Genomic DNA, 18,592 nt, shown 5'->3' with positions numbered 1-18,592 from the left:
TTCATGTTGACCATGTGAACTCGGCGAGTTCCAAAAGCAGCTTCTAAGTATAACCGAGTCGAGCTCGAACAAGCCGAGTTTCGCTCCGCTGCCCATGTGCAAGCTCAAGCATATAAAATGTATAATGTGTAACATGTGATGAAAAAAAAGACCTGTGTACAGCAGCTATGGTAGGTAGCAAGCAAAACAGAAACCAACTTTTTCAATGCTATTGTTTTCACATTACAACACACACGAGGGAGCCCAGGTTCTGTTCAGACTCGAGTTCACCCCGAGCTCGAGATGGTCTTATAAGTAAACGAGCTGAGCCCCAACACCCTCTGTTCTGTTCTGTTCTGTTCGTTCAGATCGTTGAGGGGGCGCTTGATTGGCAAACAGCCCTAGACAAGGATGCCATGTTCGTAGACCAATTGAGTTGTGAGTTTCAACTGGGTGCGACGCTCAAATTCGTTTTGTTTTCAGTATAACAGCATAACATGGTGATGGGAGGGCAACATTGTCTTTTCCGTATCAGAGGAAAAAAAACTGGTTGGCTGAAGACATAAATCCCCTCTCGCTGGATTCAGCTGATGATGGCGGTGCCTGCTGTTTTTTGTGTTGCATTAACCCCTCTCTCTCTATATAGACGAATACAGATGCCCACTGTTCTTTTATCTATTTTCTGCTGAACTGCAATAACAAAGAAGACCACCATCTTGATATCCTCATTTGAATCAATATATCCATACACAGCAGAGCAGAGAGGGAGAGAGATAAAAGGGGTCAAACATGAAGATCCAGTGTGATGTGTGCAACAAGGAGGCGGCCTACCTGTTCTGCTGCGCGGACGAGGCTGCCCTCTGCCAGTCCTGCGACCACCGCGTCCACCACGCTAACAAGCTCGCAGGGAAGCACCAACGCCTCCCTCTCCAACAATTCTCCTCATCCAAGCAATCCCCACTCTGCGATATCTGCAAGGTCTCTCTCTCTCTCTCTCTCTCTCTCTCTCTCTCTCTCTCTCTCTCTCTCTCTCTCTCTCTCTCTCTCTCTCTCTCTCGAATGGAGAAGCCAAAGTAAAAAGAAACAGAGTTGATCAAGACCAACCGTTCAAAAATTGATGAGGAACCCAAACTCGCTAGTCAGGCTTGATAGATCTCGTTCGAATGGCATTCATTCAGAGTTGGCCCTGTTTTAGCTCTGTTTTTTGCTCATTGACTAAATGGAGAAAAGAAGGCCTAAGGAAGCCATAGTAAAATCATCACCCTCTTGTGCCAAACTCTCTGTCTATTGGTTTACCAGAAAAGGGTCACTTTTTTTCCTTTCTGGTCATTTGAAGGAAATATCAAAATAAGGAAGTTGAACCACTACCATACATCCTTTGATGAAAGAAGCAATATTGTTTGGTTCCCCACAAACGGGTTTACTACTTTAGTTTCTTGCTTCTTATGTTCTTTTCTCCCCAATCTGCAGGAGAGGCGAGCCTTCCTTTTCTGCCAAGAGGATAGAGCAATTCTCTGTCGAGATTGCGACGTCCCCATTCATACCGCCAACGACTTTACTGCTAATCACAACAGGTTTCTCCTCACCGGCATCAAGCTCCTCGCCCCATTAACCTCCGAGGCCCCTGTTATTGAATCGGCTGTGAAGAAGCCCATCGTTGCGGACACTCCTCCTGTAAAAGGCTCTCTTTCAGTGGTGCCACGGGCGAACGGCAACGAAAAGAGCGAAATTGGTTGTGCAACCAGCATTTCAGACTACTTGATCAAGACCATACCTGGCTGGCACGTTGAAGAATTGCTTGACAACGTGGGGACCGGGTTTGCGGACTCCATTGATTTCTCTTCCATTGAGGGTTTGTGTAAGGTTCGGGAATGTCGCCGATTTGTGAAATCTCAGAATTCAGTTCTGCTGCAACTCTTTTATCTTAATATGTTTCTTGCAAACTTTCTGTTCTGTGTAGGCCTGTTTTTTCTGTTTCCACCTTAACTGCTCTTTAGGTTTTACAATATTATGATTGGATAACGAAATCATATTCGGTCCAATCAATTGATGCTATATTTTGATCTGCAATCTGCATCCATTTCTTGATTTGTACTGGAGTACCTTGGACCAACAGAGTCAACTACGGCCTTGGAACCAAGTTGATAATGGGTTAAAGCTCAGTTTTATTGGCTTGATTGGGTACATAAAAGTTTAATATGGTGGATCAAAACCATCTGTTTTGTTACGGATGGTTGTTGCAGAACATGATCTCCATATCATAGTCCAGCCATGACAGCAAAAGGCATGTCAAACTGGGGTCTAGTTCAGCTTTTTGGTGTTTGATAGGCATAGAAAACTGTTTGATGTGGTGGACCAAAACCATCTCTTTGCTACTGATACTTGCAGTACATGATCTTCATGTCATAGTCCAGCCATGATATCAAAAGACATTGTCAAACATGTTGCATCAACTTCCTGGTATGCCCATGTTCTGATTTATCTTTAAAAAGTTCAGAGAACATGAATTGTGGGTTTCAAATTGCGTGCCTGTGGACAGGTTCACTTACTACCTTGTCAGATCATGGGTAGTGTTCATTTTCACATCTTTTAGTGCATTACTTCCTGAGTATACATCAATATTACACATTATAGCTGTTCCGCAGATCATGGTTTTCTTATGTTGCACATATATATTTTTGTAAACATGGAAATTTTCTCAGGCTTGATCTGTGTATGTGTATTATTTGGAATTCAGACGGAGGAGATGTTGAAACATATGGAGCCAAATTTCGCTGGTGACTTTGGGTATGGTGGTCCTGTCCCTCATGCTCAAGTTTTCCAAGTTCCGGATATTCCAGTTCCTGCTCAGAGTTTCAATGAATATGTGCATGGATTCAAGCCGGGAACGAACATAAAATCGGTAAAGGATTTGAGGGAGGTGAACCATTTGAAGGCTCATATGTTGTATACGAATGCTGGGTTTACTGTTCCTCAGATCAGTCCACCCTCAAAGAGGGCAAGATGGGGTTGACTTCTTTCTCTCTCTCCTCCTCTATGAGGGGTTGCAACTGTGCAAGTGGGGTTGGTGTACTCTCTCTCTCAAGTGAGGTTTTACTAGTTTTTTGCCTCTCAGATGAGGTTTTACTAGTTTTTTCCTCTCTCTCTCTCTCTCTCTCTCTCTCTCTCTCTCTCTCTCTCTCCTGCGTCTTGTTGTTTTCTTCTTTGTGAAGCAGCGGACCGTTGTAAACATATATGCTTCTGCTAGTGGACTGCTTGATTAAGATGTATTTGAGTTGTAGGGAACATAGGATATTTTTTTTACTTAATAAGGGTTCCCATCGAATTTTGCTTGTGTGCTTATACTTTTACGCTAATTGGGTTATGACCGATGGTTTGAAGAGAGCTGATCCGGTGAACGTAGCACCAATGTGTTTTTTTTTTTAATGATGATGAGGAACCTCGCTGAAGCCAGGAAAACCGCAGGTGAAGAAGCCCCATGATCACCCTGCCTTACATGGCCCACCTCTGGAAGCTAAGGACACACTCATTCCTCAAGAGTTTGATCGGGTGCCACCGAGGTGGTATCCCTTGTGGTTAGCGGGGTCCTGTCTCAAGCTGAAGGCCCCAAGATCGAATCCCTTTGCCACATGGAGGCTGTTATTGTTCTGGTAGGGGTCCGCCTAACCCTAGCTTGCCTTAAAGAAAAAACTCACAACAGCCTCGCTAGTCATCCCTGAAGGTACCAGTGATTTTTTGAAGTCATTGGTATGTTTAAAGGTTTTCATGAGAAAAAGTGATTTTTTGAAGTCATTGCTATGTTCAAAGATTTTCGTGAGAAAAAAGTTGTTATGTAAGCGATGCGAGTCTAAAATCTCTTGTTATGTCCACCGATTTTCTAATGTTGGTCATTTTCTATGCAGCGGCGCTCCGCTGCTGGTGACCATCCATCTCAGCATTTCTCGAGATGGGCAGCACACCCATATCAAGAAATGTCACGATGGGTGGCTGTCAAGCAGGTCACTGCATGCCCACCAGGCAGCTGCGGTGCATATAATGTGAAGTCTAATGTTTAATTGCATTTTTGGGGCCTGAGTAAACTTTGCTATGTACTGAGCCTGATCACAAGTAGCCAACTTGAGGAAATTGAGTTCGTGCTAAACAAGTTTGGTGCTAAACTGAGTTTTTCGGACTTCTCCAGTGCTTTTTATGCGGTTTCAGCCCCATAAATGTGTTGGGCATGGTCGATTTACTAAGAATTCAAACCTGGATCATGTGTTTTTGATGGAAAAAATGATGTTTGGAGCCTCTAAAATTTACAAAGATTTTGTACCGTTGATTTTTCGAACTTTATAAAAAAACCCACTAATGTGTTGGAATCAAATGCTTCAAGAGCTGATCCCTCTAAAATCAAGTACATAGATCACATTTGTATGGACAGAATTTAAAAATAAAATGAAAAAAACCCGAATAAAACCCATTTAGCATGCGGTTTTAGCACCAAATTGGTTTAGCACGGACCCATTACTCAACTGGCTACTTGTTAAACATAATTGGCTCTGGTTCAAACCTGAGGATATGAACATGGTTAATCTAATGAAAAATCCTAGTTGTTTAAGCTCAGTGCTATCATAAGGGGCTCCGCTTGTCTGATAGGATCCGTTAGTGCAAGTCACCTTGTGTTGGGAAGTTGCAAGTTCAAAACCCAATGGTATCGGCTGTATAACTGGTGGGGGTCTGCCTAACCCTAGCTTGCCTATCAAAAAAAAGAGAGCTGCCGATGCTCTGATCTTCTTGATCATTTGGGATTTTTAATTATTCATTATAAAATTTGTGGAATCTTTAAGAACTAATGCAGGATATGTTCCAGGGATCAATTCCCTTGTTGCTTTAAGAAAAAGTATTTTTCCACTAAACTAATGGTAATTATTGATCTTCAAGAATATTTTATGTCCACAAAGTGATACATTTGATTAAACAAATTAGGGTTAGCTGTAAATGTGATACACAAGGGTTGGTGATCCAAAGCAATGTTGTCAGTATCGGTAGATAGGTATCGTATCGGAATAAAATTGATGCGATACTAACTTGAATCGGATATTTGTAATAAATGTCAAGATTGCAAATATATATATTATTTTAATAATTTTAACACTTGTCGCATTCTGATTGACAAAAAATATTTTAAAATTATTTTTAGCAGAAGTTTGTGTCTAGGCATGGGACCTCGATGTGATGGGATTGCAGTGGCTCAAGGAAAAAGGCATGTTCATACAGGGAAGGGAATATTGGATAACTACTGAATACTGATTGAGTGGATAGTTTTTAATGGATACATCCAAACTGGTCATTCCATTCAAAGTGATTTGAGTTCTTACCAATCACAATGATACGGGTACAATCACAAAGATTTATAGACACAAGGACACGGGATGCGAGTTTGACTCGGAAGTTCAAGTCTTTGTAGTGGAAGGCGAGGACACAGAATTTGTTTATTTTCTAATCACTAAAAATTAGTACTTTACTATTTAAAAATGCTTTATTATTGAAATACTGTTCAAAAGTAATAAAGATTATTAAATTACTAGAATAATGGCCATATGTATCCATGTTCGAATCAATGGGTCCATGCATGTCTGCTCGGGTCACCAATGACACTTGACCAAATGGTGTATCGATGTGACATGGCTCCCAAGTTCAAAAGATTTATTGGAAAATAGGTCTCAAGAACACAAATTTTTAATTTTTTTCAAGTATAAGAAACTATTATTTGGTATTTTAATATGTAAAATACTTTTCTTTTCTTTTTTGAGATATCATTAAAAGTATTAAAATAAAATATTTGTACGAGCCAATGTCCATGTCACCAGAAACACACAGCCAAAATGGCGTGTCCCTGTGTCACGGGGATTCTCAGTACCCCTGTAAATCTGTGATGGGTCCACTTGTATACTGTACTAGGTCGACACAAGAATGGCTTGTGCCGTATCCACTAATATGCATCGCTGTGAGACAGAAACTAAAAATAGAGAGATTAATTATGCTCTCTCTCTCTCTCTCTCTCTCTCTCTCTCATGCCTCTTATAAAGAAAATAAGAGCCCACTAAGGAGGAGATGCTCCTTCTCTGAAATAGAAAGACTTTTATTTTATTAAGAAAGAAACGTCTTTTCCTATTCAAACTTTAAAATATATTATTATCATAGTTATCATTATTATAATAATAAAAAATTTTGACTTATTTATCTTAACATAGATGGATCATGGATCTCGGCCAATGAGTCTATGATCCATATCAGCATCTAAAGTTGTGACATCCCCTATTATCTATATTATATATTATTTTAACTCAAATAACTAAAAATATATTTAGTTAAGTAAAAATTATATTTATAAAATTTTAAAACCCATGATTTTTATGAAATATTATATCCCTACTCCTTTAAAAGAATTTTGCCCACAAAATTATAATGTACTCAATAAATATAGGTAATGCATGCACATATCATTTTAAGGCTCCAAGGTATATTTGTTTAATCCATGATGTTGCCACCGTACTTTCACCAATATAATCATCTTACTTCAAAGCACTTGTTCCTGACAATTTATAATTTTTACCGGTCTCTCTTCTGTCGTCAAGTCCGATTATACTTCGAGTGTCTCAAACTGAATAACATGTAAAGGGTCTAGTACGTACTTCATGAAAGACATTATGGATCTAAAAAAAATGAGGTGGAAGTGTCACTCGATACGCTGACTTACCAATTCACTCAAGGATCTCAAAAGATCTGACATGTCGAGGTCTAAGCTTCTTATTTTTTCCAAACCGAAAAACACTCTTCACCGATGATATCTGTACAAAAATATGCTCTCCCACTGTGAAACTGACCCTCTTTCACCACTTATCGGCATAACACTTCTGTTGACTTTGTATTGCGATCAATCATTGGCGAATCAATTGCACCTGATCAGAATAATGTTGGATCACCTTTGGAGACTCAATTGCTCTAACATTGACCTCATCCCAACACACGGGGATCTGCAAAGCCTACCATACAAAGTTTCATATGTGGTCATACCAATACTAGTATGAAAGCTATTGTTGTATGAAAACTCTGCAAGTTTCACATATTTATCCCAATCTCCTGCCCAATCCAATCTACATGCTCTCAGCATATCCATGAGAGTCTGAATCGTTCTCTTGGACTGTCCATCGAACTACGAAAAAAAAAAAGTTATGTTGAACTTCGATCTAGTACCCAAAGTCTTCTGCAATTATCGCTAGAAATATAACGCAAAGCGAGGATCTCGATCTAACATGTTCAAAAGTGGTACATCATATGACCTAATGATTTCATCGATATACAAGTTTGCCAAACTCTCCAGAGTCTGACTCACCTTAATTGACAGAAAGTATGCGCTTTTCATCAGTCAATCCACTACTACCTAGATAGCATCATGTTGGCGATGTGTCCTCAGTAATCCCACGCTGAAGTCCATCGAGATGTCATTTTACTTTCACTATGGGATGTCCAACGGCTGTAGCATCCTACCAAGCCTCTGGTGCTCAATCTTAACTTACTGGCAAATAAGATAGCGAGACAAAATTTGCCATATCCTATTTCATTATGTTCCACCAAAAGTTCTTTATAAGTCTTTTAATATCTTGGTGCTACCAGGATAAACGAAATACTCTGATTTGTAGGCTTCACTCATCAGCTCTTCTCTGAGAGCCTTCAAAATCCATCATCCATCTCTGAACATAATGGTCATGACTTTCTTATGATAAAACTGCACATTTGGCTTCTGAGCACTCTCACACATCTTCTCGAAGTCTAGATCAATAGACTGTAATGCCTCAATATGATCTATGATCTCGGGTCACACTCTTAACCCAGCATAATATATACTCACGACTACATTCACAAATGGCCGCCACTTGCTGAATTTCTCAAGTAAATCTCAACTTTGCCCAATCAGATTAGAGGTTGAAATTGAAATCTTACTAATAAGTGCATATGTCATCACATCCACTTTACCTAGATGGTAAGCAATGGGGAAATCATACATTTTGAGGAATTCTAGTCACCTGAGTTGTCTCAAGTTCAGATTCTTTTGCATAAAGATATATTTGAGTCTTGTGTGATCAGAGAGAACCTCAAACTACTCTACATACAAGTAATAGCAGTGAATCTTCAGTGCAAAAACAAGCACGCCTTTTTACCCCTATACTAAAGAGTAGTGTTATGCCGAGATAGTCAATCCATACCTAAAAATGACATCATAAAATGTTATATCAAGTAAAATCATATTGACAAACAACTCATATCCTTCAATAACTACTCTAACTACAGAAAAATACTTGGTACATTGAGTCGATACTCCCAAAGGAGATATAACTACTAATGCAGTCTCTAAGTTAAATGATGAAATGTCAAGCAATCCAAAAAAAGAAGAAGAAATAAAAGAATGGGTTACACCCGAATCGAACATAACACATGCAAGGTGATCGACAACAATGATAATACCATTGATCAGATCGCTCTGATTGTTCTGCTCTACAGTTATAGCGGCATACATGCACTTGTTGGTCTTCCTTTGCTCCCGCTATTGTGGAGGCCTCTGCTGTTGTTGCAACTGCTATGAAGGCCTCTGCTATTGTTGCGATTATTGTTGGTTGCCCTGAGCTCCTAGCTTGTTCGGACAATATTGTGCAATGTTCCCTAACTACTTACACTGATAGCAGATCCCAATAAAAAGTGGGCACACACCGACAGGATGACTCTTGTTTTATTGTCAACACATCTACTAAGCCTTCGCCTACTATGGTTGTTTCTGTTGATGGCGATTCTAGTGGTTCCTATATTGGGCCTTCTTCTTCTTAGCATGCGCCCCCTATACCTTACCACCAGTAGGTAGATGCTCATAGATCAAACCTACTCACTTAGGCTTGATATGGATATCACAAAGAGATAATCATATCTACCATAAAATTTAATCATCATGCACAAGTTTAATTTTTTAACAGTTCACATTACATTCAACATAATAACAATTTCTATAATTGTAGAAAAATAAAGAAATAAGAATTTACAAAATACTTCTTACCAGTTATGTGGAGACTGCTTCTAGAGTTCGAGTTTATAATTTATTATGTTGATTCTAACTTACTCTAATACCAATTGTATAGAGACCCCAAACTGACCCTCAGAAAAATATAGAAACTTTTTTAACAAATAAGTTATTTTAAAATAATATAAAAAGATGTCCTAGGGACCTTACAGATTTCATATCCTCAATCCAACATTTATACTAAACATAGGATTATTTAAACCATAAATTTAAATTTAATCGAATAGTCATTATTTTGGGTTTCAAAAGTTCTCTAAAAATAATAACTCCTAAAATGGTCAGAATCCAGTCAACCAAATCATAAACTATCTCTCCCTCCAGTCAGACGATCTCAGTATTACTGAGCCTCAGTACTTGAAAATAATTTTTTTAAACAAAGTAAGAACTAAAGTTCTCGTATGAGACCCTCTCAAAATCCAATAGTAAGAAATATAAAAAAAATCAATCAAATATAAGTTTTAAGAGGCCCTTAATATTCAATTCACACTTAAAACAGGCTTGCAACATAAACCAATTTAATTTAAAGCAACCAAAAACTACATGCTTCATAACATTTAGGGATGCATGAATTAATGCAAGTTTCATGAATGATTTTTAAATTTAATTATCTAGTATTATATTTTAATGCATGACTCTATTTAGTGTAGCACATTTAAGTTTCATCTTGCATAAAACTCGTGGATACTAAAAATGGGTCAAATCTTGAGTTCCAAGGCAATCCCCAGTGGTATATTATCACACAATTATATTTTATTAACTGGGTCTCACATAAGTCCCTCGATCGACGTCGAGAATCATCGCTCTCAATTAGAACATTATGAATCATCACCTAAAGCCGAGACGATATGGGCATCATCACCCTTCGACATCACGTTTCTTAGTATACCAATAACTGCACCTGAGTCAAACAACACCTCCTCGAGGCAAAGTGGTGAAAGTTTTTTATAACTGTTGCTAAGAACACGAACTACTCATTGGGTTCCTGGAGAAAGCAATGCACATGATGTCCAGTATCCTCACGGTACCCCCATGATCGCCATCTAAGGATCTCACTATTTTAGAGAGCAACCAAGAAAGAATTATTATTACACAATTTGATCTCTTTTACCATTCTTAATTCATTAAAAGTTCTTCACAAGATCAATTGTGCAAATCAACATGCATTATCTAATTGAGTCATTGCCCTGTTAATTTCAATAGTATAATACATATGCTACAATTAACTTAAAAGCATAATGAAATAATATTGCAATACATTCAAAACTTATTATTTCAAGAACACAAACATCTGACCTCCAAAGGCCTATTATTCGTTCATATATAACCACTACACAATTTACTATAATTAATTAACATTGCAAAAGTTAAGTGAACAACAATCATACACAAATATAGCAACACCAATTCGTATTCATGGTACCTTCACCTGAGATATAACATTGATGCACATTCATGGCTAAAACTGCATGCATATCATAACCAAAATCATATTTATAATGTCAGCCAAAAATCCACTTAATAACTTAACTAAAACCAAACATCTATAACCGACCAAAATTAGTTTTTTACTTTAATTAAATTCAAATTTAATTAAATAACCAAAATAAATTAGATTTAACAATTCCAAGTAAGACTCAAATTTAGTCAAACTAAATAAATTCATATTATAATCAAATTCCAGAAGAACTAGATTTTAAACACAAAATTTGCAGCTTAGTTAATTAAGTTGGAGCTAAAATAGTTTTGGATTCATCATAAAATAAAGGGTTTTATTTCTTCAAAAAATTTAAATTTCAGTACACACTAATAGGTTCATATTCACATGTTAAACTTCAAGTTAAATAATATTTACATGAAATTCAGGTTCTTTTTCTTCAAACTGTATGTTTAATTCGATTAGACAAACTTAGATTTAGTTAAAATCATCAAATCGGATTTTATAGCTTAAGTTTCAACTCAGTTTTAATAAAAATTCAAGTTTGTTCAATTCTAACAAAATTCTGAGTATTAAAAATCTTCTTGTATTCATAAATTCAAAGCCCTATTTTGTTTAGTTAAATTCAGATTTTATCATGAACCAAAACTACTAAATTTAACCAAAACCAAATTACCATTTCAACATCAACCTAAAGTACCGATTCTTGAATCAACATTGTTATTCCAAAGTACAGACTTTTAAATCAAAGCACACACATGTGAGTTATATAATTCTGACTCACATACATTCGTATGATTTATAAAATCTGATTTAATATGGTTAAAAGTATACGAATTAGATTCATATGAAAAGAAACACATAATAATGCATATGGCTATAATCTCATATTCATGGCATAGCCAAAGAAATCTGACCAAGAACTAAATTGAAAAACTGGGTTCATGGTCCATGCTATAAAAATAGGATTTAGTAATAGAGAACAAAAGAAAAATCCTGGCAGGCTAATTTTTTGTTTCAGGTTTAACTTCTTAAATAAAACTTAAGACTAATAGGTTTTTGGATACAGACAGTACATGCACTTGACAATAAGAATCGTGGAACTAACAAGTCAAAATAAAAAACTGAGCATGCCATTAATCAGAACATGCAACTAATTTAAACGAGTTAATCTGAACATATAACTTATCACCAGAATTTAAGTCAACTAGAAAGAAACTATATAGGCCATTTAAAACCCAAGATGCATAAACCTTTTCAAGATAATAAAACCCTAGACCACATAAATGTGTTACTGCTATAAGAAGCATAATCGGATGGACAAAAACCTGTAATGCATAATATTAGGATGTAACTCTCTTATTGCACCCAAACCTCTTCACAAGGTAATAAATCCTCCAAAAATCCTAAACAAAACATGTTTTCCCTTATTTTTCAAGCATGCGACTAGGGATATATTGGAAAACTGATTTAATTATTCTCTTAAACCTTTTGCTTGGGTCTATTCATGATATTTTCCTAGCATACCGAATCAAGAAGGGGGCTTGTACCTTATTTGTTGTGGACTGAACCTCAAAGAAGAAGATGACGTTGATAAACATGTATCACCTCTCTCTCTCTCTCTCTCTCTCTCTCTCTCTCTCTCTCTATATATATATATATATATATATATATATATAATTCAATCCACTCTCTCCTAAGGTCGTGACTTGAGAGAAGGAAATCATGCTTCTTATATAAGAGTCCCCACTAAGGAGGGGACATCCTTTCTCTAAAATAGAAAGACTTCTATTTCATTAAGGAACATCCCTTCCTATCTAAACTCTAAAATAATATATATATATATATATAATTTTCTTATTATAGTTATTATTATTATTATAATAATAACTTCTTTTGAATTATTTATTTTAACATAGATGGATCATGGATCTCGGCCAACAAGTCCACAATCTATATCAGAATCCAAAGTTGGGTCAGTCCCTATTATCTATATTATATATTATTTTAACCCAAGCAACTAAAAATATATTTGTGTGAGTAAAAATTACATTTATAAAATTTTAAAAGCCATAATTTTTATGAGATATTACATCCCAAGTATATCTACTAAAATCATCAATAAATGCCACCATATATTACAATCGGGTGTGTGTATATTTCTAAATACAATGTTGTGCATCAATTCAAGTTGTTGAGGAGTCCTGGTGTCACTCTTATTGAAAGAAAATGTGTAACTTTTCATGCTGACAATTGGCACAAATTGTGTTTGATTTGATTTCCAACAATGACAAACTGTGTATCAAACCATGATATTGCATATGTCGGAGCCAATCATAACTCACATGTGTATCAAGCCATGATATTGCACAAGGTGTGTGAGTGCCTTTAACTAGTGGGCTCTATAAGGGTTTAGGTGTTGCCTAAGGTTTACCTCAACAAGGGGCGGGCACATTAAGTGACCTGGTTCTTGACAAAGATTAATTTCTCGTCAGTGTTGTGAGAGGCGTACACCTCAGTACCTGAAGCGTACGCCTCAGAGGCGAGGCGCACGCTCAAGGTAGGCGTTGCTGTGATGCGCCCCTCATCAACCTCCGACCAGTTGTGACCACCGACCACCGGAGTTGCTGTGCTGCAGCTGCTGCTAAGTCTTCTCCGACCACCGGATGACCGGCATATCCCTCGCTTCCGTACCAGCTGGGCGGGTGGTCCTTCTCTTACTGCCTCCCCTCCCACCGCTTCACTTCTATTCCAGTTGTGAGAGGCGTACGCCTCAGTACCTGAGGCGTACGCCTCAGAGGCGAAGCGCAGGCTCAACGCCTCGCTTCGCCTCATCGCATTTAACAACCTTGTTTCTCGTCGTCGAAAAATGAGAAAAACATTTGCAGAGAAGCACATCAAGTGGAAAAAACTCTCAATTCTCCACTAGGAATTCCTAGTTGTTTGCAGGCATGAAGAGGAAATGCTCTGTTTGGGAGCTGCGAGTATGTGGGAATTTATGGATTCAGAAGGTGGAAGCCAACATACTTGGAACATGCAGCCACTCACTCCAGGAGGTCGTAGTTACCAAACCTAGTTTTGGATGAAAATACAAAGGAGAGACTGTGTGTCGCTACCTTTCTCACTTCCATAAACTCCTGTCTCAATGTCATTCTCCCAAACAACCACCATTATAATACTTTGGCCCAATTCAAACCCATATAGGCCTTATTTCTTATAGCTCATTACACGAACAAACTTTACTTTTATATTTTAGTTTATTCTTTCATTGTTAATAAATTTTCTAGAAAGAAACCCGTTTGAATTTAGGTAGTGACCAATGTAATAATTATCATTCTCTAGAAGACTTCAATGTAAAAATGATAAAAAAGAATATGATTGGTTCGGGTATGGTTCCCGTATAGTTCGTGTATGGTTCATGTAATTCTTATCGGGTCTGGGTATGGTTTTTCTTATAGTGAACTCAATTAGACCCGGGTTTGGACCCGATATCATACCCAAAAATCAAGTCCAAGTCTGGTTCCACCTGGGTCCGAACCAAGCCTGACCCGTTGACAACCCTACATTATATGACCCATCATCCATTGTATTAGATCCCCACCCCACGTCTCAACTTTGGGAGAACCGTAGAATTAAGGGTGGCCATCCGGCCGGGTTGCCCATTGGGCTTCGGGTACCTAGCCCTAATCAGGTTGGGCTAGTACAAAATGCATAGGGCCTGACAAGTTCGACCCATTAACTGGGTTGAGCTTAAAGGGGCCGGCCCAACCCAAGCCCGATTATAATTGAGTCGGCTGACTCGATGTCCACCCCTAGGTGGAATACATGACAGTGGGCTCGCTTAGTTCTGCCGCATTAGATCCACACGATAGTGACAAAATAAAAATGCAAAATCTCACCAGCTAAAAACTCGTGAAAATAACCCTTTTTTTTGTAAATCTTGTATTTTTGGGGGCAAAATCTTGGCAATAAAAATAAAAAACACACGTTTTTTACGTTAAATAGCCAATAATAACATAAATATCTTGTTTAAAAAGTGATATTTATGTTTCTGATGAAAATATTGCAAGAAATTTTTGTTTAAAAATTTCAGGTAATCTCTGGCAATATTTGTCACTATGGTCCACGGTACAACCCAAATCCACATATGTGCACAATCATCAATTATGACCTATCCACATATATGAGCACAGGAGGATCTAGTTATTGCATGTGACCGCCCTTTTTTCTAATGGAAAAATATTTCCTACCGTTGAGTGTAGCGTACTCTAAAAGCAATATGACTTAATTATATGTGGTTTACTTAGTCAAACCAGTGTTGTCATTATCGGTGTGTATCAGCCTGTATCGGCCAATACATATAGTATAGCTAGAAAATCGATATGATACTAACCTGAATCGACTATTTTTAAATAAATATAAAAAATAGTTTCAAATTTGGCTATTTTAATATTATTGTAATAGTGACTTGTTGAGTGATTGTCAGTGAAGCATCGAGATGATGCTATGCTGGTGAAGCAAGAGCTTTCAACCGTTATGTTGGTAGAGCTATCGACTGCCGAAATGCTGAGCAGAACGATCTTTCAGAATAGGATATGTGCAGTGCAGAGTTTTACTCAGTAGAAAATGCATCAAGTATAGGAACGTACGATATGTGTTCATTTGATCGGTGATGTGCGATGGTAGCATGAGATGCAATAGGTATCGGTATCATCGTTAGTGCATTGATATGTGACATCATAGACGTAAAGCATTGTTTGGTTAAGCGGTGTCAGCATATTAGAGGATGTTGTGGGGATTTGGTTAAGAACCTCTCAACTTGCAAGAGTATCTCACTCGTAGCGATTGAACGCATGAGAGTGCATGTGGGTTAGAGCTAATTCCTTCAGGGATCACATTAGGTAATTCCAACCGAGTATAGTGACTCGGGACTAGGCGAGTGAATGCCTAGGCACCGACGAATGAGTCTGAGTGGTGCTCTTCGCTATGGTGTTCAATCATCAACTGGTCTTCGGACTGAGGGCTACAAGGTCTTTGTTTCTTCGGTGACGAGGTTTTGGGATGTCGTGCGCATAAAGTTGCAATACCCTTCATGGCACGCAAGGCAAAGGCAAAGTTTGTGCATCTTTCGAAAGTGATAAATGGTATGGGACGGCTATGCACTAAGCGGCAAACTACATGAAATGCGAATTTTAAAATATGATTGATCAGCTTCCGCTAAGCAGTTGCGCATGAAGCAGTGGCGCAGGGCTAATAAAAATGATTCAACACTTGAAAAGGCGTTGGTACGCGGCCTTTGACCGTTAGGCTCGCCAGATATAAGTAGATGGTACAATAATTGATGGTGTTCTTGTGCTTTACTAAAGAAACAATTTTACTTGGTTGAGTCATAGTTAATTCAACAAGTCTGTTACCAAAGCTTCTTCTAAAAATTTATTTATTTATTTTCCTCAAAAAATAAAAGGTTTGTTACCTTGCACGAAAACAAAAAAACTCTAAGGAAAATTTAGTTACATTTTTATACATTTTCCCAATAACAAAAAATTAAAAAACAACAACAATAAGACTCCTAAAATTAGGCGTAGATCCGATTATATACCTTAATCAGATTCGGGTTTAGTATCAGATATATTATAATCTAAGAGTGTCAACGGGCACCACAACAAAGCAGTAGATTAGCGACGACCACATTTCGTCGCTAATCCATTGCTAACAGGCGTAGCGACAGATTAGCGACGACAAGGCGACGGTATGCTTACGTCGCGAATTTTTCGACGCTAACTGGCGACGGAATAAATCTGTCACCAGGTCTGTCGCTAATTGTGACGAACTAATGAGTGCTTTATTCTGTCGCCAATCCGCCGGTACTAAACGGCGACCTCGGTTTGGCGACGGATTTACGTCCATCGCTAAGACGTCGCTAGATATATATACATACCGACGGATGTTTCTGTCGCAAAAACGAAAAAAAATAAAAAAAAAAATATTTGAAAATTAAATACCGAGAACGGTACAATTTATATTTCCTGTACAATTTATATTTCCTAAAAATAAAAAACAAACTACACTACAAAATTCCATATAAAAGGAATCTACAACAATTAATCGTTCCACCTTAAAATTAACAAGTTTAATTATTTATAATTCAACAATTATAATTAGGAAACATAAAAAAATAAAACTTCTTCAATACAGTTCTCTAATCATTGCCAAGATTTTGTGTGTCTTCTTGTTCATTGCCTTTATCTGTCCCTTCAGCTCCGCTACGCTGATTATCGCTAGCAGCCTATACAAGAAAAGAACAGTCAGTATTGATAAACAAAATATAATAAAATAAATTACACACTATATGTGATTATATCATGTGCTCATGTGTGTTCTAAGGCAATAAAAAAACTCTATATGTGATTCTATCATGCTCATATGTGCTCTAAGGCAGGCAAAAAGTTATATATGTGATTCTATCATGCTCATATGTGTGCTAAGGCAGTCAAAAAATTGAATATGTGATTATAGCATGTTCATATGTGTTCTAAGGCAGCTAGAAAAACTCTATATGTGATTTTACCATGCTCAGATGTGCTTTAAGGCAGGCAAAAACTATATATGTGATTCGATCATGCTCGTATGTGTGCTAAGGCAGTCAAAAAATTGAATATGTGATTATAGCATGCTTATATGTGCTCTAAGGCAGGCAAAGCAAAAAAATTTATATGTGATTCCATCATAAATGATATATGTTCTAAGGCAGTAAAAAAACTCTATATGTGATTTTGGCATGCTCATATGTGTTTTAAGGTAGTAAAAAAACTGAATATGTGATTATAACATGCTCATATGTGTTCTTAGGCAGTCAAAAAACTGAATATGTGATTATAGCATGCTCATATGTGTTCTAAGGCAGTCAAAAAAACTTTATATGTGATTCTATCATGCTCATATGTGTTCTTAGGCAGTCAAAAAACTGAATATGGGATTATAGCATGCTCATATGTGCTCTAAGGCAGGCAAAAAAGTTTATATATGATTATAGCATGCTCATATGTGCTCTAAGGCAATAAAAAAACTCTATATGTGATTATAACATGCTCATATGTGCTCTAAGGCAATAAAAAAACTCTATATGTGATTCTATCATGCTCATATGTGCTCTAAGGCAGGCAAAAAGTTATATATGTGATTCTATCATGCTTATATGTGTGCTAAGGCAGTCAAAAAACAGAATATGTGATTATACTTGAGAGGGACCTGGAATCGAAGATCCTTTATTCAGCACAATACTGGTGATCTCATCTCGGAGAAAGGGGGTGACGGTGTCATGGAAGTAGTCATTCATTATGTCCTTAATGATCTAGCGTACATCATCACCGGAAAGAATAGGCTGCTGCTTGGAGCATATGTCGGCGAAAGTAGCCTATGAGCCGTAACTAGAAGAAGCAATAACTGGTGAAGTGTTCAAATTACTCTCAAACATGAACACGCGACCTTTTTTGGGTTCACCTGCTGCAGTCACCCATGCTGCATGATCAAATGATGGATGCTGAGTAGCGTCATCACCATATCGCTCTACCATCTGTTGCTCATATGCCTTCTACAAAATAATGTTTAAAGTATGCATTAATAATTAATGATAACATTATGATAACTTGCATATTACAATGATCATTAATAGAATAAATACATACTGTTGTCGTTCTCGCCTTGTCTGATACGAAGACTCCCGTGGTCTTCCGTTTATGTGTTTCAACAAACACATCCTTATATGGTACAATGCCTCTTTTTTCTGCTTCCTGTGAAGTTAAAGGACAAAAGATTTAGTACACAAGTTTGCAACAATACTTATAAAATTAATATTATATATTGATGAGTTACCATTTTCTTCAGGTGGCTCCCAAATGTCTTAGATTCACCTCTGTATAGATGGGCTTCGGGCATTTTCGCTCGATTTTGTGCAGCCTTCGCAGAGCGATTTCTAAATGCATCTCCCGCCCCCTTATCGCACATTTCATTCCAGTAATCTCTCCTGATAGTAATAAGGTCATGGCCCTTCCACTGTAGTGGATCATCTA

The 18,592-nt window shown here is 37.4% G+C and overlaps 1 protein-coding gene across 1 annotated transcript; it reads left to right on the top strand.

Moving 5' to 3' along the window:
- The first annotated feature begins 768 nt into the window (after positions 1-768).
- Positions 769-4,034, top strand: LOC149817739 (B-box zinc finger protein 20-like). The gene is made up of 4 exons (XM_089986066.1): positions 769-957; positions 1,450-1,842; positions 2,717-2,881; positions 3,882-4,034. Exons 1-4 carry the CDS (start codon positions 769-771, stop codon positions 4,032-4,034), a joined length of 900 nt encoding a protein of 299 aa, XP_089842192.1.
- The last annotated feature ends 14,558 nt before the right edge of the window (positions 4,035-18,592 follow it).

The sequence above is a fragment of the Nuphar pumila genome, chromosome 13 (assembly GCF_984573655.1).
Source record: "Nuphar pumila chromosome 13, dmNupPumi1.hap1.1, whole genome shotgun sequence".
Classification (NCBI taxonomy): Eukaryota; Viridiplantae; Streptophyta; class Magnoliopsida; order Nymphaeales; family Nymphaeaceae; genus Nuphar; species Nuphar pumila.
This window is presented reverse-complemented; position numbering and strand designations above follow the sequence as displayed.